This window comes from Meriones unguiculatus, chromosome 3 (assembly GCF_030254825.1).
Source record: "Meriones unguiculatus strain TT.TT164.6M chromosome 3, Bangor_MerUng_6.1, whole genome shotgun sequence".
NCBI lineage: Eukaryota > Metazoa > Chordata > Mammalia > Rodentia > Muridae > Meriones > Meriones unguiculatus.
Genome location: NC_083351.1, coordinates 53,798,002 through 53,821,194, shown reverse-complemented (window position 1 = coordinate 53,821,194; position 23,193 = coordinate 53,798,002). Strand labels below are relative to the sequence as shown.

The window sequence follows — 23,193 nt, the reverse complement described above, 5'->3', positions numbered from 1 at the left end:
AGTTTGGTTATGAGTCTCAGCATAAAATCAGACACACTAAATCAGTTAGAAGTGGGGAAGAGCCTAGAACTCATTGGCACAGGAGACAACTTCCTGAACAGAACACCAACAGCACAGGCTCTAAGATCAACAATCAATAAATGGGACCTTATGAAACTGAAAAGCTTCTGTAAATCAAAGGACACTGTCTTCAGAACAAAATGATAGCCTACAGACTGGGATTTCACCTTACACCCATCAGAATGGCTAAGGTAAAAAACTCACGTTGACAACCTCTCCAGCATGTGTTTCATAAGGTCCCTTTTATTGATTGTTGATCTTAGAGCCTGTGCAGGGCATATATCCAAAAGATGCTCAGGTACACAACAGGATCATTATTTTAAAGCTTAGTCATCAGGGAGTGTCACTGTCTGAGAAGGATTAGGGGGTGTGGCCTTGTTGGAGGAAGTGTGTCCCTGGAAGGGTGCTGTGAGGCCACTCCATGAAATGGAGCCCTGTTTGAGTAACCAAAAACTAGAGCATAGATAGCCCAGGGATCTAGGGTAAAACCAAATTCTACTGTTCTAAGCAAACAGACAAACTACCCCTCAAAACAAAAATAAACAGCCAACTAAAAAAGTCCTAAAGTTAAAAAAAATGAAACAACAAAAAAACACAGCAATAAAATAACTCCTAATCACATTCTGCTATAATCACAGATCACTGGCTTGATCAGTCATCAGAGAAGCTTCCTCCTGCAGCAAATGGGAACAAATAGGCCCACGTCCAGACATTATGCAGAGAGCCTTGGAATACTCAGCCCTAAATAGGGTGTGTCTATCAAATACTTTTCTTTAGGGCTCAGGGAACCCCTCTGAAGAAGAGGTACGAAGAGTGTAAGAGCCAGAGGGGATGGAGGATACCAAAAAAACAAGGACTTCTAAATCAACAGGATTAAAGCTCATATGGACCCACAGAAACTGTGGCAGCATGCACAGGACCTGGGTAGGTCTTCACTAGGTCCTCTCTGTATATATTACGGCTTCCAGTTTAGTGTTTCTATGGGACTCCTGAGTGTGCCAAAGAGTGGGTCTCTGGTTCTTCTGTCTTTTCTTCAGCTCTTTTCCTTCTGTTTGTTTCTTTGTTTTCTCCAATTCCAATGTATTAGCTTTTGGGTTTTGTTATTATTTTTATTTTATTATATTACATTTATTTTATCATTATTCTTTGGAAGCCTGTTTGTGTTCTAATGAGAGACAGAAAGGGAGTGGATCCAGATGGAGTGGAAGTGGGGAGGGACTGGGAGCAGCAGAGGGAGGGGAAACCATAATCAGGATATTATGTGAGAAAAAAAAAATCTATTTTCAATAAGTGAGGGGAAAAGCCAATCAATTCTTCTGTTTGTAGTTATTTCATATTTTTACTATTATGGTTTTTCGTTTTTAAAAGGGAGTACAGACCTTCTAGAGAAGACCATCTCTGTGGAACTGTGTTACCCACAGCTTCCAACTTCTGTGGCAAGCTCATCTCAGCTGCTCAAGTACAGCCTACCCATGGCAACGTAACTTGTGCTTTGATACACTAATTATTTGTCACATTTTGTTAGAATTAATAAAATAATTTTCTTTCCCATGGAACATAGACATTTTAAATTATACACAGTTTTTTCTACAAGCCAAGTGGCTTTCATTTAACCTTTTCCAGGCTGTTTCCAAATACTGTTCACAGCTTTTCAGTGTTTGTCCAAAACGAATTCCACTGAGGTAGACTGTAGGGAGATTTCCAACTTGATAAAGGTCAAGTTTCGTGGACTATTAGAAACTCCTTAGGGGGTGGGATGCCTCTTTAGGATGTAGGATCATGTCCTATAGCTTCATCCTAAACTGCCTGCCTGCTCTCAGCCCATAACGGCAGCGAGTGCATGGCAACCTGCCAGAAAACACCAGTTCTATGCCTGTTGAGGGTCTCAAGACCCTGTTCAGCTGTTTTCAGGTTAAACATCCTGACCACAAACTCTTTCTCCTCTTCCTCTTCTTCCTCTTTCTCCTCCTTTTTGAGCTACGTGTCTCATTTTAGCATCTGGTTGGCCTCCTTGTCAAGTGATCCCCTACCTTAGCCTGTGAATCCAGAAGGACACGCACAGAGCCGCCAGAATCAGCTGTGATGACAGTCTTTGCCACTCTTAAAGACACAACTTGAGATGCACCTTTTTCGCTATTTGCCAGGAGAAAAATCTGCTTTTTCTTTGAAAATCTGGGGGATGCTGAAATGTGCATCTCTGTGGAAACTATGCTAAGCCATCCAACTGAAGCTGCACGGTGTTGTCACTGTGTGGAGACCCCGGCAGGGAATGACTTCCCAGTTCATCAATGTTATTCAGTTTGCTGAGTGATCTGTCCTAGGCCCCTAGCCATTCAGCGTGTGCCCACCTATCTGTCTTCCTTTTGCCTTTATTTCTTGTAAAATAATATTGAGTAACTGAGCAAAATAACACAAACACAGAAACCATAGTACATCGTCACATCATGCTCACACAGTCATGTCCAAGCAACTTCAGGTTTTGTTTTATTTTGAAGATAGGGTTTCTCTGTGTAGCCTTGGCTGTCTTGGAATTTGCTCTGTAGACTAGGCTGGCCTCTAACTCATAGAGATCCACCTGGATCCGCCTCCCGAATGCTAGGATTAAAGGCAGGCGTGAGCTACCACTGCCCTGTGGGACTTTACAAGTGCTCCTCATAGCAACCTGAGCCAGAATTCATTCAGCAGAGTGCAGGATGAACTATACCTTTGATCAGATAAGATCTCCCCAATGCATGGACAGAAATTAATGCCTCATTTTTCCTAAGAGGGACAGACTGGGTTTGTTTGCAAGGTGCTAAGACTCCACCACCAGAAACCATTCTGTCCCTGGCATCTGACAGATTCCAGCAACTTAAGCTTCCCCCTTCCTGGCAATTACCACTTCCTTTTTAGTGCATTTCCAAGAAGCGTGAGCAAAGTTCCGGGCAGGAGCAGGGAGACTCTGTACCCTGTTGTCTTTTTAGCAAGAGCAAATTAGTTAAGTCAAAGCTTACCCCCAACTCCCTTGCAGATCCTCTCTTTAATGCTGTCCAGCTGGGTGTGCCTGGGGATCATTTTATTGTTAAAACTAGAGCCACATGGAAAAGACATTAAAATGAGTTCACTGCTGCAATACCCACAAAGATGAAAGGGCCTCTCTGATTTTAACGTGCCACGTTTTAGACAGTGGGGTGGGGTGAGGGGTGGGGGGAAGAAAAGGGTTCTTTGGAACCCTACCCATTTGGCAGGTCTGCAAATCCATCGGGGTGGAATATGCATCATCTCCATGCTGGAGGTGTGGGGAGCACTGAGGCGGCTTGTTTCCTCCCATTTCCATAGCATCCACACCATTTCCTAGGTTTGTGCCATGGGCTACCCTATCCCTCTAGTACAACCTGTACTTGCTTCCAGAAGCAACTTACTGTCTGGCTCCTGTGAGCGATGGACCTTAGCATAAAAAGGTGGAGTTCTTTGGACGCAGGTGTGTGGGCCACAGAGTCCAATGCAGGAACAGTAAAGTGGCCCTATGTTGTCCTCTGTCTAGTCCGTCTGAAATTTGGCTTCTATTGGGACAAGGAAAAGCAACCAGGATTGAGGGCAAAAGCCTTGACTGTTCTAGCACCAGGTAGCATGAATTCCTAACAGTCGACATACTGTTTTTATTGGGTTTGATTAAACAGTAACAGTTAATAGTGGAGATGAAATTTAGGTTTATAACTAAATGTAAACTGTTAGGTATGGAAGCATTGCATGAATACTAAAAACGCGGAATACTGGTGTTAAAATGGTAGGTCTGGAAACATTTTTATCACCAGTTAAATTATCAGCATTTTCTATTCCTATGAGATTAACCTGCAGGGCTGCAGCCTCCATTCCAGGTGTTGTGTTCACAATGAGGAGTCTCTAGACATGGGTGAAAGAGCTTATTTTTCTTTCTCGTAAATATAACAGAGTATTCTTTATATTACAGGACACAAAATATTTTAAATATTGGAAGACCTAAGTAGTTAAATACTTTCAGCCACTCACGGATTTTCTGTAGATAGTTCCACAGTTGGCAGCTAGCTCTTATCCTCTCCCCCTTTTTCTTTCATCTGTCTCTCACTTGAGAGGAGATGGCTTTCTTTGTTCATGTTACTGCTTTCAGCATTGTTCCTAAGTTAGGAAATTTAAAAAAAAATGAATTCAGAGACCTGGCAGCCTCACTACTGCTTACACTGATATTCTTTGTTCTTAAGTGGCTTGTCTGTAGCAGGGGAAATGCTACTTGCAGCTTCAAGGAGCCCAGGAAGGAGATCATTTACTATTGGTGAGATGCACAGCATCTAAGTGTGTAATTTGGTGACCCTGGCAAATGTAATTTGTGGGATCAACATCCCAGGCAAAATGAGGAATATATCCAACACACCAAAAGACTCTTGTCTGTGGCCCTGCCCTGGCTGAACTAACTGATCCCTATGGAACAGACCCTTTGACAGTTCTTGAACTCCTGTGCTCTTTATGTGTGCTTTACCTCTGCGCAGTGGCTTTTGAGATTCAAGCTTTGATACACCAGCATTTCTGTTCCTTTTAGCTGTAAGACAGTATGTCACTGTGTGGCCACAGCACGATTCACTTGTCCATTTGCCCAAGGATGAACTCAGTCTTTTGGGGCTATTAAGAAGAAAGCTACTCTGCTCTGTATGTCCTAGTACCCAGCTTTTGGATAAATACCTAGAGAGGAACTGCCAGGCCAGTATCATTGCTTTGTATCCCTGAAAAAACTAACCTTGTTAGTCTTGCCCTCCTCAGCTGACTACAGGGACAATGACACCTGTGCTCTCTTCCTTGGAACAGCTTTGAGGACATTCCCTGCTCGTCCCAGTCAGGATGCTGGGCCTTTCAGAGATGCTGAGGTCAATGAATACAGTGAATGAGGTGAATTCAGAACTGAGGCCTGAACACTGTGATGTCCTTTACAGTGTATTATGACCTCAGGTTAAAATGTACCAATGAGGTATTCAGTCCTATCTCATCCTAATGGGAAACTGAAACGTAAAAGCACTCCAAGGTGGGTGAGAGAAGGCTCCCCACTTCCTGACTGGGTGGTAAATGAGCCTTTGTGGTCACTGTCTTCAAGAGAGGGCATAGGAATGTGCCTATCTGAGTGAGAGGGCAGCCTCCTGCTTTCCTGGTGCTCCGAAGCTCTTGCTAAGGGGTTTATCCCCCACTTTCCCCCAAACCAGAAGCCTTTCTTCTACCATCCTGGGTGTAGAGAGGCCACCTTAAACACTCCTGCAGTCACACCAGTGCCATCCACTTCTGACTGAGTTGCCTTTTTAGTATCTGTTGTAAGAATTCTTGGGTGAGCTAATATTTTCTCCTGTTCTGTTGTTTGTTTTCCCACAACACTACCTATGCTATCCTTTAAGCACTTTTTAAGGGCTGAGGAGTTGACAGCAGCTATTAAAGGCATTTTCTGCTCTTGCAGAGAACCTGGGTTCGATGCCCGGAAACTACAACTGTCTGTAATGTCAGTCCCAGGGGATCCCTCTTCTGACCTCTGCAGGCATGCTCCGGTGCACAGACATACTTGCAAGCAAAACACCTCTACAGATAAAATAATGTAACACACCAACAAGCAAATAAATAAATAAAATTAAAAAAGTTTTTATAAAGTCCAAATTGTCCATGTCTTCTTTGGTCTTACAGACTCTTAGATGCACTCTGCATCCATTCTGACAAGGAAAGGGTGGGTCTGCCTTCCTCTGAAACTGTGCCATGCCAGAGCACATCGTTAGCAGATCCTGCCTGTATGGCACACTCCTGGCACCAGCCCCCTCTGAGGTTAACACAGACCAAAAATAAACACACACAAGCAGTCCTGGCCAGTGCAAGTGAAATACTGTCTGTCCTTTCAGTTAAGGGCAAAAAATGTCTTCTTTGTGTTGAAAATGTGCATAGCTACTTCAAGAAGCTCAAACCAGCCTGACCAGAGCATAGCAGCCATATTCACCTCTGACAGCCAGTGGTTCGTGAACACATGGCTTATTTACCAGTGCAGGGGGTCTAAGGGCAGAGCAGGCCCTGCCACAGTTGCTCCCTGTTCTTGCTGCATGGACAGAGCCTCACAGTAAAGCAGGCATTGCTGCCACGATACCAAGAGGAAACTGAGGTTTGAAAAGCTTACGGCCATTTACCTCCCAGACTTCTCTGACAGGAAGGGCTCTCACTACTTTACCCCCAGCCTCCAGAAAACTCTAGATGTGCACAGCGCCCTGTGTCAACATATGCACGACTGCTTACTAGTTCCCTGAGCCGAGATTCCACAATGATCTGGGGCTATAAAGTCCCCACATCACTTTCTCCCGGAATTTGTGTTGGCTTAGAATTCCGTGAGGCAGTTCATGCAGGCAAGGACACAGTCTACAATACTCACATACTCACTATTATATACACATACTCACAAGAACAGCATGGACTCAACCTGCGTGTAACCTCTCTCAGGTCTTCCCAGTCTGTGGTGCTGGCTGGTTCCCTGGTGCACACACACTGCATTCATTGTTTTCCAGTGTGTGTTTAACTGGCTCCTGCCGAGGGATGCGCGTTTTAGCACACAGGCCTATGCCTTATGCTTCTCTGAATGTGCAATGCTCATATCTTATAACAAGACTGAGACTAATAAACATGGCCACTGAGAAGACTCCAGTGCTGCGGGGAGGCGGGGGCCACCCTAACTTGGGAAACAGCTAATTCAAGCAAGTTATTCAGGTCTGTTTGTCTTTAAAGTGGTAGCAATAATGTGTCTTGTCAAGTGTGAACAAAGAACAAATTACTTGGTGAAGGAGACCGTTGCACTAAACACATATAGTGTGCTGGTACCAACACATACCACAGCTGCTTGCTTCTGGTTAAGAGTAACACTGTGGGAAGACTTCTTACAGGTGGCGTCTAGCAGTGGTTAAAAAAAAAATAGATGGAACCCTGTTTCCTTGTCTTCCTCACTCTTCTCACACTTTGAGAAGAGAGAATACGTTAAAAGTAAACAGCCATAAGCTGGGGGCACGGCTCAGTAGCCTATCATGCTTGGCGTCCTAGGTTTTATCCCCAGCACAGGAACACAGGTGAAGAGAACAAGGATAAGCCACGAGAAACTAGATTCTCAGGCAACAGAGATTCTAGTCCAATGGCAGATGAGAGAAAGGTTAGAACAAAGCAGATTGTAAACAGGCAGGCAGGTAGACTCGCAGCTAGGAAAGGGTCCACAGTGGGGCCAAACACAAGCAGGCTGGACAGAGGCTCGGCCTCCTCCAGCCACACAGCGAGCTTTTATGACTAATCGACCCAACTTTTCCAGTGGAAGGTTTTAGGGAAGGTTTCTCAGGCTCCATCCAGACGGTCCACTCTTCAATGCAGAGCCTGTTAACCCAAACTAGAGCCTCACGTGTTTGTAATAGATGCCCAACGTCCATCTGGCCACAAACTTTTCCTTCCCACATTCCACTGCCGACGAGGTTAAGCATCTCCGTGCAGCTACCTGTATTCCACCCTCCTCTTCAGGGTTGTGTTAGGCTACACTTGTGTGGGCCTTGACTATTTCTGCTCTTTAAAAATGCTTTTCTGCCTTTATGAAAATTTATTCTGATTTCTGAAAATAAAGGAATGGAGAAAGAATCCATTGCACCTCTACTCAACACACGCTTCCAAATAACTTGAGCCAAATTCTCCCAGCCCATTCTGTAAGTCTGGATCATACAGTCTTTTCCACAGTCAGGAAAAATTAGCATTTATTTTTAAAATGTTTTCTACATTTATTTTTCCCGTGTGTATGTGTGTGGGCACATCACAAGTGCCACCCTGTATGTGTGGAGGTCTAGAACAACCTGAAAGAACTGGTTCTCTCTTTCCACCTGTGGGCTTTGGGCTATAGGTCTTCAGGGTGGATGGCAAGCACCTTTACCCATTAAGCCATTTCACCAGCTCAATACTTTATTTTTTAAAATGACTTGCTGTGCATTAGGACTTTAAGAAAAAATGTAAATCCTTGTCATCTGAACAACTTACTATAAAAACTCCATAAAGAAATGCTGAAGAGCCTACTGTAAGAAATATGAAGTAAATGAAACAGTATGAACATTGTGCAGTAATATTGGTTTATCTTACTATCTGCTCTTGTCAATGCAATGTGAAGGCCCTCCCATCCTGTTGATGGGGACTTTTGACACTGCTGTGAGTGGCTGCTGGGCTCTTCTCAGCTGACTCTTTAATTGGTGACTACTGTGTACCTCAGGTCTCTTTTTAGACTAATCCAGACTAGATGGTGAATTAAGAACAGATCAGATATCTTGGACACTGAAAGAGTACGATGGTAAAGACAAGCCACGTGGTGTCCATTTTGTTAGTATAGTCTCTACTGGTCAATTTCGAGGTGTCACTTTAACAACTAGCTTGTTTGTAAACACGACTACGCAAGCACCAGTTCTCTGGAGTCAGCTCACCCTTAGACCAAACCTTAAATGAAACCTTAAATTCCTCACTGTAACAAGCTGTGTGAGCAGTGAGTGAGGGAGAAAGAGGAATGGCTGCGGTGAGGGTGAGCTGCCAGTCCAGTGCCTCTACATGCCTTGGGTTTTGACTCTGGCAGAACAGACTCTGTCCTGGGTGGCAGGACAGCTTAAGGTCTAGTAAGAATTTTAAGCAGCTGGGCATTGGGGGTGCCCACGTGTGATGCCAGTACTTGGGAGGCTGAGGCACGAGGATCAGGAAGTTAAGGTTGGTTTATAGCTGTGCAGCACCATACCCAGCTTGTTCCCTTGACAGTGTTCCTGTAATGATTGGTGTGCAGGAATCGGAAGTTCTGCATTTAGATCTACTGTCTATGACACTAGCCAACTTCTTTAAGTTAAATCGTGTGTGTGTGTGTGTGTGTGTGTACGTGCACAGGTGCATGCGCATAGTGAGTTTGAGGGTGGCTTTAGCTATAGAAGACTGTCTTTAAAAAAAAACCTCAGAACCCCCAAAAGGTAATATATAGTAATTGTGTAATTTCTGAGGTAAGGCAATCTTTTTAAAAGGGTAGTGAAAGACAATGTAAGAATGTTTTCACAGAACAATCTCTGCTTTCATTGCTTTATAACTACATGGCTGAGAGGTGTCTGCCGTGTAAAGGTTCAACCCAACACACACCGCACGTCTCCTGGGTATCATGGCTCTGTTAATAATGCAGTGCATCTGAGACCTCTGACTTATGTCCTTGTGTTATCCTGGCAAGGTTTCCCGCAATTGACAATAGTGCCTACATCTAGATGCCATTTAACGAATCTTCCAGAACTTTCCGCACTGAGGTTCTGAAGCCTTCTTCAGAGTGTCATATACTCTCAAAACAGGGAGTTTCAATTTGCAAATACGCATACATCCATCAAGAGAAAGATCAAAAGTTGGTTAGCAGCTGTTGAGATGGCCCAGCAGGTAAAGGCACACTGTCTTTCACTGATCTTTTTAAAAAGATTGCCTTAATTCACAGATTACACGATTATTGTACATTATCTTTTGGGGGGGTTATGAGAGGTTTTTTAGACAGTCTTATGTAGCCAAAGCCACCCTCAAACTCACTGCCTAACCTGATGACCCAACTTCAATCCCCAGGACCCCTAAGTAGAAAGAATGACTCTTCAAAGTTGTCCTCTGATACACACAGACAGACACACACACACACACACACACACACACACACACACACACAATGTAACTAACATAAAGAAGTTGGCCAATGCCAATGACAGTAGGTCTAAATGCAGAACTTCCAGACTCCTGAACACCAGTCATTACAGGAACACTGTCAAGGGAACAAGCTGGGTATGGTGGTGCACAGTTGTAATCCCAGCACTCTGGGAGAAGAGGCAGGAGGATTATGAGTTCAGGAGCAGCTTCAGCTACAAAGCAAGTTGTGTTTAGCCTAGTCTACATAAGTCCTCCACCGTCACCACCACCACCACCACCAACAAATGTTTTAAAGATGTCAGTGTAATGCTGGTTACTATGGAGTGGCTTACTAGAAAGAAGACATCTCTGAAAAGACAACCATGGAAGGGAGTGTGGAGTGACACTCACAGAAGATCTCCTTCACCTGCATGTGGGAACAGCAGTGCTGTCTTGTGGTCCTGATGTAGGACTGGGGACAGCATCGCACAGGAAGAACACGGTAAGCATGAATGTGTGCTGCCTTCCCCCGTAGACATCATTCTGATACTGCCATTTCTAAAGGACAAGGAAGGGAATTGTTCTGACATCAGTTTTCAGAGGACTGAATCATGATCATCTTTTTATTTCCCTATCTCTATGACTTCAGCTTGGGCCTTCAGGTCAAGTCCTGTGTATCGGAAGTGTTCACTGCTGCTGAGACATGCCACGTCTGCCTGTTCATGAGAGACTGCAAAGCAAACCTCAATGCCAAATCCACCTAAAAACCATCTGACAAACCAGGCTCCAGGCTGTTCAGAGAGCATAGCTCAAAAACATCTATAAATGAAAGTTACCACTACTTCCAATCCAGGAACACACCTTGACCATGGAAGCTGGAAGAGCGGATTTAGGAGGCAGAGCTGTGGAATATTATTTATAACCTGGCAATGAAAATGACTAGAACACATGAGTCAGGCAGAGAGACTGATCCCCTAACTACAGGTAAAATAACATTCAGAACAGTGAAAAACACCCACAGTCAACACTGTGCAGGGCAGGGGTTTAGGAAACCATTTCCCTTGCTGGTTTTGATGTCTATGTGGAATGTTCTTCAAGCAGCAAATAACTTAACGGTGATCCTGACAGACTGAAAATGATACATCTTTCCCACGACATAAATTAATTCTTTTGGTGGGAAATTGCTAAAATGGACAGGGTGTAATAAAAATTTCTTTATGACTGAAGGAAAAGAAATGATTCCATTTCTTCCAAACATTCTTATGTGAAAAATAATAAACTCTCACTTCAAACTGTCCTGATTTTCACAGGGCTCAAGCTGCAGGTTACTAATTGGGGCAGTCCTGTTTATCTGGTGCTGGCCATGAGTCAGTTCGCATTACCTGAAGCATGAAACACATTCTGCTGCAGACTGCTTGCCCCACAACTCATATTCCATATGAATAAACACTATAGGGGAGCGCGGAGGAAAGGACCCAGCACTCCCAATGCCCTGTTGTGCCACTCTTCAGGTTTACACGGTAAGCACCAAGCAAAGATTCTGAAAGCCAGTGCACAAAAGAGAAGGCAAGAGGATGCTGAGGCCACATTCCCCATGACATGAAACATCCCAACAATGCCAAGCTGGCGGCTAAGCCTTTAGCTCTTGGCAAGCTCCAGTACTTTGTGACATGCTAACGGTAATGGCATTTATGAAGAAATCTCAGGAAATTCTGATCCCTTGCTTGCTACACCTTTCCTGTCTTCCAAGTGCTCAATCCTGACTGAACCAAGTATGTCCATCCATCCTGAGATGGAAGTGCCCCAGAAAGGTCCCTTAATTACAGCCAGTAGGACTGGGGACACAGTAGGGTCTTTCCTTGAGTGTGACCATGCATACAAAGCCTCACACTATGAGCTCTCCTTTAACCCTGTTGAACCTAGCACCTCCCCAGGCACTGAGGAGCCCTTTTACCCCCAATATTTTGTGAATTAATGAACATGTGAACTGCATTTTGAGAAGGACAACTCTGGCTGCCTCCCTTAATAAAGGGGAATAATATGGGAGCCGGACATCTCAGTCAAGGAGGTGATGGTGATGCCAACGAGATGCTGGTGCCATCCCAAATGGCTTCTCTTTCCCCTGAGGATTGACCAGAATCTCAAATACGATCCATGGTGTCCTGGGCCCTGCCACCCCAAGCCTCCTCTTCTGTTTGGCAGTGTTGCCTGCTGGGAGACACGCAGGATCCCGCACATGAGGCTGTTGGACAGTGGCACACACTCCCTTTCCTCTTTCTCAGTGACACTCCGTCCTCCCCCAGCACGCTTTCCTGACTCCGTTGCTCTTTCCATGAACCTCTTCTTCTGGTGCAAATGGATTCTGGAGGTGCTCATGTCATTGAGCTCCAGATGACACAACTTAAGACAGCAGCACTGTGCTTATGTAGTGATGGTGCATATTCCTACAATGGGAGGGGAGGGGGTTCTGCCTCCTGCTTTCAGACAAGACAAAAGATCACCCTCCCGGTCCCCACTCCTTTCTTTACACTCCTGTCCTGAAGTGAAGTATATAATCAACTGATCAACTCAGGGACTTGCAGTCCCCCTGGGATGTTCCCACCCTGGTGTGTGGTTAGGATGGTAAAGGAAATAAATGAACCTGTGAAAGATGTAGTAAGAACCTCGACTGCCAGCTCCCCATCCTCCAGGCTGCTTTAGACAGAAACTGATTGAGGTTTTTATCCTCAACTCCTACCTGACCTCAGGGTGTAGTCACCACCACACCTGGAAGAGACCATCTTCTAGCAGGTGTAAGACAGAGACGGGGCCTGCTCACCTCTGTAGCTTAGTTTCTGACATGGGGAGGCATAGGATTTTATTCCTCGTTTAATTATGAAAAATTTCAAGAATAAGCAAAAATCAGGAGATAGTTCTAAGGAATGTCCCAAATGCCCCACGGCTTACCGGTGAACTGGTATGGAGCCTTGTCCTTGTTCAACTCAGAAAAATGAGCAGATAAAACAATACTGCCAGTTTACACACAACCTACACGACCATCACCGTAGACATGCACATCCTCTATAATGGCTTGAAGGTGACAAACAGATGAAGGATACACGGTGCAAGGACCAGTGAAGGATCAAGCTGTGCGTGTGAGTCCCCAGCTAAGGGGCTTACCTGTTGGAGTACTGCTGCGGAATGAAGAGGAAGGAGTAATGGGTGGAGTCACAGGGGGAGTAAGGCTTCCGCTGCTATGGCGTGGTGGAGTGGACACATTTCCCCGAGACACGGAGCTGGACAGGGTCAGCGAAAGCTTTGGCTGAATCTTCTTCTTCAGGGACTCCTGTTCTCGGCGTGCAGCATCTGTCATGAATCTGAAATGACAGATGCAGGTGATCAGCCAAGGCCTTGGAAGAAGACATGTGACACACAGTGGAGTTTGACAGATGCTCTGCCCTGGAGGAAAATACTTGGTAGCAAGTTGTGAAGTCTCGTGAAAGCTGGTCCTTTCCTATGCAATGAAGTGGGGTCTTCTAGCTTATTGCTTTTGAGTTTCCTCCAAATTTGGTCCATGTCTTTGCTAGGAAACCTTGGTACAGGTCTGTACCCACCTCAGTGCCTTCTGTTTCAAGAGCTTTTCTCTTGGGAGGTTCTCTCTCTCCTACCACTTGGAGGACTCCCACCCATCCGTATCCCTGGCCATTCCCATATAGCTTCCTTCCTATAATGGCTGATAGTACTTGGTGCTCAAACTACTGACTGATACTCAACAGCCATAGTCTTGTATATCTGTTTCCTATAAACCTTTTTTTTTTTTCTGACTCTCGTAGTGAAATGTCTTCTAGTTACTTGAGCTCTAGCATACTGCCAAACCCTGCTAGGCTAATAGCTGCACAATGGCTGTGCTTACCAGCCCAAGCAGAGCCAAGAGGAGGTTGGGATAAGGTCAACCGACCCTGCCCATGGGCCTGCTCAAGTTCTGATTTTTCTCACTTACTTATGCCCTGCTCAGCTCATCTGGACATTTCAAAGGTGTTCTCCCAATGTTTGTTCTCTTATTCCTGTATAACCTAACAAATGTTCCTGTAACATGAGACGCGAGGCATCTGGAAATGGTAGTCTTTACCTAAAAACCAAATAATTCATTATTGGCAGGGAGACTTTGTCAGATGTTTCTGGGCACTGTCATGATGAGCACGGTGACTGGAGAATATGAGAGCAATCCAGGTGAAAAGAGACATGTGTGTCTATCTAGGTTGTGGGGTGTAGCACAACTGTGTCTCTTAAGTCTTCCCTGTCAGCTGCAGTCACGTAAAGTAACTGCGTGGTACTTCATCACAGCATCTCACCAAACCCGCTTCACATTCTGCTTATAAAATTCCTGAGTGTTTTTTCTTCACTGTGCTGTGAAAGTTCAGAAGTTAACCCATGGTTCTCAGAGTCAACCAGACACCAATGGAAGCAGAGTAATACTGTCCCAGTGTCTTGAACTTCCTACTTTTATATGTGGAATGCTTCCCGCAACAAGATCCAGATATACAAATTGACATTTCTAGGTTGAGCTGTACAGCAGTAAAGCTACAGGCTTTGAGTTCTTGAGACGGGGATGCCTGACGGGACAGTGACTGAGAAAGGAACCTCAGTGCAGTGAGGACTGTTTGTACCTAGGAGCCCAGACTGGCTTATTCTCAGGTGAGAAACTGGTTCTTCAACCGCTTTCCCCCCTTCCTCAAAACCTCTACCCATAATGCGTGTACATATACATCTATATCTATATCTATGTCTATCTCTATATCTATATATGCTCAGAAAAAAAACAAAAAGACAATGAACTGTGGTTTCCTTTAATTATTTCAAGTAGAACTATTAGCTGGCACAGTGCTGAGTGTCTCAAATTGGGCTGTGCTGTGTGCCAGAGAGTGGGCAAAACCACAGTATACCCACAGTTTCTGCCAGGAAGACCACCTGTCCTCCGTGGTAGGCAATTCACGTAGTAAGATAAGCGTAAGTATTTCATTGGGCATAAAAGCGTACGCCTTGTGCTTTTAGCTAAGAATGTGGTATCTGGAATCAGAAGGGCCAGGGCTAAACCTTACTGGGTTGCTTACCATGTGACTTGAGGCAAAGCGATAAACTTCCCAAACTTTAGCCTATTTGTTGTAATATGAGAATACAGGTTGATAGCTTTTACCTGATATGTTTGAAAGCAGACGGCTTAAAAGGCTTTTGAATTTTAGACTATTTGCATAGACACTATCAGTTGAATATCACTGATAGGGGAGGGTAGAGATTTTGGGACATTTGGAGTTAGGAATGTGAAACTTGTAATGTCTGCAAGTAAAGATATATCATTGTCTTTTACAGGAGAATTTGATCTTTGTTTATGTGGCAACCTGCTAAGCTGACATGTCGACACTCTTCAGTGGGAGCTCTAGCCTTGTCCGACATCACCGTTTGTGTATATCTGCAGGAAGTCTGGTATTCTGATTGAGGCTTTGGAAACGGGCATCCTTGTGAGGCAGCAGGTAGCGCCGGCTGTTGTTACAGAAGCTCTGGCTGTGGGTGGTCCCGTGGCAGGCCAGCTCCTCGCCATGCTTTGTGACCTGAAGAGTCTCACTTGACAGAGGATTGGAGCCTCCTGCGGAGGTCTGCGTGAAAACTGAATGTGGTGATCTGCCTGGAATATGGCGAGTGACACAATAGTAGAAGCTGTTATTCTACAAAGTACCACAGTGTCACGTGTCTGAATACCTGGTCATCCCCACTCAATCACAAATTCTTTAAAAGAATCTCTCTAAAAGAACTTGAAAGACCAGAAATCCCACTCATGGCTGATGGAAGTGGGCCTAGAGAGGGGGTATTTGGTGTCAGGTAGAAACTGGCCAAAACACAAGTGAGAGATCTCTTTGGTTAACTGTATCAATCAACACTTCACATGCTACTTTAAAGGTAAACACCCTTTTTTATTCAGATATGAAGCAACAGTGGCCATAGCACCCTCTTTCCCACAATAGCCACCCATCTGGGTTGGTTGTATTGCAGATGACAATGTATCTTTGACTTGCTTTTATTTTTTATTTATTTTTATTTTAGGGGCGCAGGGTTTGACACAGGGTTTCTCTTTGTAGCCTTGGCTGTCCTGAAAGCAGCCCTGAAGATCAGGCTGGCCTCAGATTAGAGATCTGCCTGACTCTGCCTCCCGAGTGCTGGGACTATGCCCGGCTTGGCTTGCTTTTTCTAAGTACTTTCTAGAAGTGAGTACAAGTACTCATGTTAAAAGCCCTGAACGAGAATCGTGCTCACCATGCTCACTGCCATCCCTTCTTTCCTTCAGTCTTCCCTAGCCATGAAGCACAGGAAATCTGACGCACAAAATATGCAGCTGCAGAATGCACTCTCAATAACAGACACACAAGCACACGCACATACAAGCACACATGCACACAGGCACAGTAATGCCACACCCATATGAGTCAGTTAAAATGGCCTTTCCCCAAGCATATGCACCTAAGTCTTCTTCCATCTTCCCCTTATTGACTTTCCTGTTGCTTGTTTTTTTTTTTGGGGGGGGGAGGGAATGGCGTCTTGCTATAGAGCTTGGGCTGGCCTCAAACTGGCAACCCTCCTTTGTTATGTTCCTAAGTGTTTATAGGAAGACTCGAGGCTTATTAAACTCTAAAGCTTTAAGTCATGTTCCATCACATGCTTGTTAGTCAAGAGGTGGGCATGCTCACCCAAACAGGGAACAACCAAGGGATGTCACTTAGAAGACAAGGCCATGAAGCAGGGTTCCAGGCAACAACTGCAGGCTCAGGGATGCAGCTCTAAGCAGAAGGTCAGCTTCTGCGTGTGGACATACTCTGGCATCCCACAGACAGGCCTTCTCCACTGTGTGGCTGGGAACACTCCTATTCTGTAGCTGAGAGAACCTGAGGAAGTCACGCTCCTCTGGTGAGTCGCCTTCCTCAGGGGGTGACCCCATCAGCAGGGCCGGTAATCACAGGAGATAGGAGGAATCCAGAACTGGGAGAAGCCCTGGTTAAGCCACATCGCCAGTTGGTATGCTCCCTTTTCAATTACCAAGGAGGTGGGATGACCCCGTCCAGGCCTTGGGGTTGGTGAGTGGCTTAGTTGGCGTGAAAGCCACTCAAGTCTTGAGACTGAATCAGTGGCTCCTACAGAAGACATGGGCTGGCTTGGGCAGTAAACATGTGCCGTGCGGTTCTCAGGAAGAGGGTTTTGGTCTGGGGAAGCGCAAGGAGACTCCCATGGAGCTTACAGGTATCAGTGCTGTGGCGCCTGTTTGGGCAGTCAGGAGGCAAGGCCTTAAAGTCTCAGCCAGATGCTGCAGTGGGGTTGGTCGGCTCCTGGAGAGCCTGCTCTTCTGCCCTCAGTAACTGTTCTGGAGAGGACTGCTATGTCTTCTTCCCCACTTCTCCCTGCTTCACAGTGCTCCCAGCTGCAGCAGGGCACTGGAGCCGGATGAGACTGGCTTGTAAGGGCAAGCCATCTCATTTAGGGACATTATAAACTGGCTGTGAAATACACCTATTATTAAATGTTAAATGATGTAAACTTATCATTAAATAGATGTATTAAACGAAGGCTTATTGGTTCTTAATTGTTTTACTATGGCCTATGACCTCAAGATTACTGACATTACTACTGTGTCTACTGGGCAGACACCCTGATATCAGTGCCTAGCTGTATCACAGGGTGGCTGGGGACTGCCGCAATGGGAATATTTATACTTAAAAATGGGCAAATGTTATCATTCAGTATTTTTTCCTCTTCAAGAATTATACTAAGTGTCAGTCAACAGACCTTTTGTCTTATTTTTAATGTGAAAAATAGCATTCAGATCAGGCCCCTTGCCCACTCACTGAAGGAACGAGCAAGGGAAAGGATGAGGGAGAGACCAGAAAAAATTTCTTTTCTTGTAACATTATAAAAAAGGAATGCATCTCAGCAATTCTCCATGAGTTTGTAACATTTCAAAATGATTTTTAAATTATGGGATACAGGCAAGTGAGTGAATGAGTTTACTCACATAGTTTAACAAATAATAAAATTAAGATCCACGGGCCCCAAATTACCAGGAACTTTGAAGTTTCTTTTATAATTTGTTTTCCCAAGAGAAATATTACCCAGATCCAAGTGCAGTAGCTTTTTCAGGGTTTTCTTATACACACACACACACACACACACACACACACCCCACATAGAGAGTTTTTAGAGAAAAAGTTGTCACTGGAGACTTAGTTCACTGTTGACTAACAGCCTGGAAGTCTGCGGTCAGCAAAGCAATGTTTTGATTTTGAAACTGAAGCTGCTGTAAGATTAATTTTAATTTTCTTACAAATCAGAAATGTCTAAATGACCATAATTTAACACAGTCATTTGTAGTAATATTTGCTATTGTGAGGGGAAGTACATATTTCTTAAGTAGATTTTCAAGACTGCATTATAAACGTTTTAAAGCAGTAGACCACAATGCTCATTTGGGTTGGCAGGTTAAACACGGACCATGAACGTAGCACAGGGCGAATGTGCAGCTGCTGCTCCAGGGAGACCAGTTGCAACCACAAACTCGGGAAATTTATAGTATTTTCTGAAACCTGGGCAGACACTCCACTGCCATCTCATTTACTGGCCCAAAACACTCACGTCTGTCTCTTCAGGGGCTTGGGGAGGGTGTCACTTGGCTTTCAGGGACACTGGAGGTCCCTCAACTGGAAGTGACCACTTGAAACTTGAGTGTTTCTTGGAAAAATATGAAAAGAACTGGCTTTTACGAGACAGCAGGGAAGCCTGAGTAGTGCACTGTCAGGAGGCTGCCCCACAGAGTGACCTTGCAGGCCCCAGCATCTCTCAGCCCGGTTCTCCTGTCTGCTGAGATGGCGGGCTGTGGCCTGGGCCTCCTCCATCTGCTTCAGGACTGACACCTCCAGCATCAGCACAGCGCCCATTCTTCACGCCTCATTTTGGCTTCATCTCTGATCAGAAATGAATCCCATACTGCTGCACACACATCTATAGCAGACGTACAACTGTGTTTCTGAAACCTCCCAAGCTCTAAAGACTCGAAACGGAAAGGAAGGCACTGAAGACAAACCCTGACTACTGCTCAAAGGCCAGCAGCCTGCTTCATCCTGAGGGTGGAAGTGTTCACTGGCTCCACTGTATAAGCCGTCACATCCTAGACTACAAGACACTGTCCCCAACCTTCCAACCTTGCCAGGAATGCCATATAACAGATGGGATACAGTATTTGCACTAATAATATATCTATGAAATCTGGAAAATTATGAATTATGAAACATACCTGGTCATGGGTAACATATTTTTAAGCATTTTGTTAAATTAGACTTTCATGTAAGCTTCACCACAGTGAAAGTCCTGGCTCACCTGGGGTTCAGCAACCACCCTTAGAAGTCTCAGGTCAACATAAATTATCAGTGAAGCAATTACTCTTTATTTACTGTAGCCTCAAATAAATTAAACCATGGTCTTTTTCATTGTTGATGCTAAGAATAAAAAAGTTCTAAGGGCTCCAGAACAGCTGGGTTTGGAAGACAGACCCACTCCAAGAAATTCTTTCCTGCCATCTCTGAACTGAGCCATTCGTACACATGGGTTTCATTGTTAATTTCACATCCATGTAAAAACGAATGAACAAAAGGATGCCCTTTTTGAGATTTTGTGGTATAAAATTACAAATGGCTGTGTTTTCCTGTTTCGCCTTCCCTGAAAGCAAATTAAATTAAGATAATACTGCTAACAAAATGAGGTATAATTCTCCCCATAAACAGGAAGCTTATTTTATTTTATTCTTATTTTTTGTTTTCAAGACAGGATTTCTTTGTATAGTCCCGGCTGTCCTGGAATTCTCTCTGTAGGCCAGACTAGCCTCTCAATCAGAGATCCTCCTGCCTCTGCCTCCTAAGTGCTGGGATTAAAGGTGTACACCCTTACTACCTAGCTGAACAATATTTAAAAATGGGAGAAAATAAATTGGATCTAGGGTCTCTCAGAGTTTCTGTTGCAGTTTATATGTATACTTGTAACACTATCAGCTCATTGAAAAACAAAACAAAACAAAACAAAACAAAACAAAACAAACTGAGACTCTGGAGGAATAGTCCTAATTTGATTTGCTTGGTTTTCTGAGCTTTGGAAAACTGTTTATTCTTTCTCTACTTGGATCCCTTATTACAAACCAGACATGATCCTAAGATCTCATGGAAGCTGTTGTCAAGACCTGAGAAGGTGAACGGCGGGAAGTACTTGGCTCACTTAGGGGTTCTTGTCAGGGGAGACTCTTGGGCATGGCACTTCCATGGATATTGGTTTTCTCCAACCTTTACCTTGGAAGTACAAGAAACTATTTGTAAGTATAACAGCCATCTGGTTGGCTAATTCCTATAGAAAAAGTATACAGTCCAGAGACGGGCTGTGGTAAATAGCTAAATTTGGAATCAGAAGGCTCCGTTTCCACACATAAGTGCTCATGCTGTATGAACTTGGGCTTAAGTGAGCACTTCCTGCCTGCTGACAAGGCCGGATGGCGCACTCAACCTTCAGTTCCCAGGCCCCCAGGTTGGGTGCTCGGTGGTGTCTCAAGTGAAATGCGCGTGAAGAAAGGAGAGCAGGGAAATGAATGAGATGGTAGAGGATCTTCAGTGCGAGATCTTCAGTGTGATTTGGTTGTGTAGCGTGATCACTCGGATGCCAGCCACCATGGTGTGACTGCTCAAGGTGTGTGGCTAGTCAATTACAACATCTCTGTGATGTTTTCTTTTTCCAGATGCAAATTTCCCTAGTCTTCCACCTTGGTAGGCACCAATGCCAATGGAGATGACACACAGCTGAAATGGGTGACCCTTTCCTCGCTGATAGTTCTGCTGAGCTCTGCCTAGGATAATTTGACTGGCATACACTTTACCTAAAACTAAAGATGCTGGACTCAATACCTGAGAGTAAAAGATGAGTATGTCTCAAACCAAAGTTGCCACAAAGGTAAGCAAGGGCAAAGAGCAGACTCAGAGAGCATCTGTTTATGGCTGTATTACTAAAATTGGGCTTGAGAGTCTGGTTGAAACAAAGACATGGAGGCAAGCAAACTGGTTAAGACCAATAACCACCAAGATGGTGACCAGTCTGCCATGGATTTTCCTTGAGTCCCACTATACTTCACTAGAGTTTGCTAGAGAGAGTTCTAACACAAGTGTAGGTGTATTTTAAGCTGTGTGTAAAAAGCAGCACGTGCAGTAAGAATTTCCTCTCTTTACCAGATGTAGTATGAATTCCACAAATCTTTCCCAGGAAAAGCACGCATATTCAATTTTCATCTCTCCTTCACTTCAGAACTAGACAAGTATGAGTTCTACCTAATACAGTGGTTCTCAACCTATGGGTGGTGATCCCTTTGTGTGTGTGATTGTCAAATGACTCTTTCACAGGGGTCATATCAGATATCTGGCATATCAGATATTTACATAATGATTAACAACAGTAGCAAAATTACAGTTACGAAGTAGCAACTTCACACAGTTATTGAAGTAGCAATAATTTTATGGTGGGGTATCCCATGTTTTAGAGGGTCATGGCATCAGGAAAGTTGAGAGCCACTGCTCTAACAGGAAAGAGAAAACCAGCCCAGCCTCTCACATCACATGGTCAACTGCTCAGTGTTATTTATTTTTCTGGTTATGTGTTGATTTATATAGGGCTATGGTCAGCGGATTGTTCAGAAGGATTATGGAGCAAACATCATGTTTTCTTCTTAAAAATTTCTTTATGCATACATGTGTATCTGTGTGAGTGTGTGCTATATGTGTTCATGTCCACAGAGCCCAGAAGGAGGTGTTCGATCCTCTGGAGCTAGAGTTTATGAAGTTGTGAATCAGCCGATGTGGGTGCTGGGAACTGAACTCAGGTCCTCTGGAAGGGCAGCAAGTGCTCTTAACCTCTGACCATCTCTCCAGCTGCAACAGGATGTTTTCTTAAATGGATTAGTCCTCTTAGGCAGTGAAACTATTCTGGGGGCAAAGTAGATTCCATACATCAGCTGTCCCTTGATATAGTGTATGCACACGGGCACCTGAGACTTACAGATTTCAAGTTTCACAGGCCTCAGGGGCTGATCTTTTTCCAAGGGATTTTTCCCCTTTATTGAAAGAGTTCAGGTTAATTGCTCCAAAGAGTATTAAATCATACCCGTGGTAGGCCATTGTGTTGGACTGAGCTCCTGCATTAGACTCCAGCAGACCAGACCAACTCTGAGTGCAGCCACTCTAGTGAGCTGACACTAATCCAGCTGAACTCTGAACAGGTTGGTCTTCCATAAAATAGGAGACTTACCAACCAACCCAAAAGAGATGTTTTCCTTGAACCTCAGGATGACAGTCTCTCTGATTAACCCTATAAGGGAAGTAACTTTCAACTAATCTGCTTTTATGTCCCCCTGCCCTTTGTAGCCCTTTTCTGCCCTCTTACCACCAGAACAAGCCTTGTCTGCAGAATGGGTTGCCATACCACCTCAGAATTGCCAGTAAGAGCCAATTAGACCCTTCAGGGTTTATAACTGTGCTCTTTACCATTGGCATTCTGTTTTCTAGGAGGCTGAATGTGTTTAGGTATTCAGTTATTCAGGAAAGCACATATGTGAATAACCTTTAAAAAACTGAAGATCTGTGACTGTTCTTATGTCTTCCTCTTCTTGATGAGGAGTTTGCAAGTACAGAAATCCTTGACAAACTAACCATGTGCATGTGTTGGGTGTGCACAGTATAAGGATGTTGATAATGGTGACACTTTATGGTCTTTAGTAGAGATAAGTTTTTAAAATGCACAAACACTAGTGTGATGAGCTGCACAATTTGGATGTCTGCTGTCTTTTTCACTGACTTTTTCCATTTTTTTAATCATGATTATTGATCAGTCACATATTTTTCATCTTGTGTTCACATAGTTCTTTAAAAATACCTAGGGATTACTAACATAGAGAGGAAGGCAAAGGGAATCAAAGGAGAAGAAAGTTTCAATTCAGCCTCTAAAATCCAGTAAGATGTTTTGTAGTATAACTGCAGGGACACAGTGGTTAAAAAAAGAAAATTGCCATGCTTGCCTAGTTTGAACCCTGCCAGATATTTGTGCCATTGCATTATGCTGAGGACTCGCTACTCTGGAAGGGCCGAGTCAATGTCCCTCCAATCTGAGAAATGGAAGCTGCCACAGCGCAGACCTGAGGCTACTCCGCAGTGTGCGCTGTGCTTTTGCTGTTCTTTAAGTTGAGGAACAAAAAGGAATGTCCCAAAGCCACTATTTAGTGATCCTTTGAAATGAGTTTGTATTTCACAAGATCCCTTAGCCACCTTAACCCACATGCCTTACCCATACACAGCTTCCATAAATGAGGGAATTTATAGGTTATTTGGAAGAAAAAGAGCAGGGTGTTTAAACTTTAAAAAAATGTCACTGTACTTAACTGTT

General features: G+C 44.3%; 1 protein-coding gene across 4 annotated transcripts in view; it reads right to left on the bottom strand.

The window, feature by feature from the left end:
• Positions 1-23,193, bottom strand: part of Jazf1 (JAZF zinc finger 1) — a 314,826-nt gene that overhangs the window by 34,170 nt on the left and 257,463 nt on the right. For all 4 annotated transcript variants that reach the window (XM_021632769.2, XM_060379988.1, XM_060379989.1 and 1 more), the window contains one exon: positions 12,877-13,073. In XM_021632769.2, the coding sequence (XP_021488444.1) occupies positions 12,877-13,073 (197 nt within the window). The remainder of the gene's footprint in view (positions 1-12,876; positions 13,074-23,193) is intronic.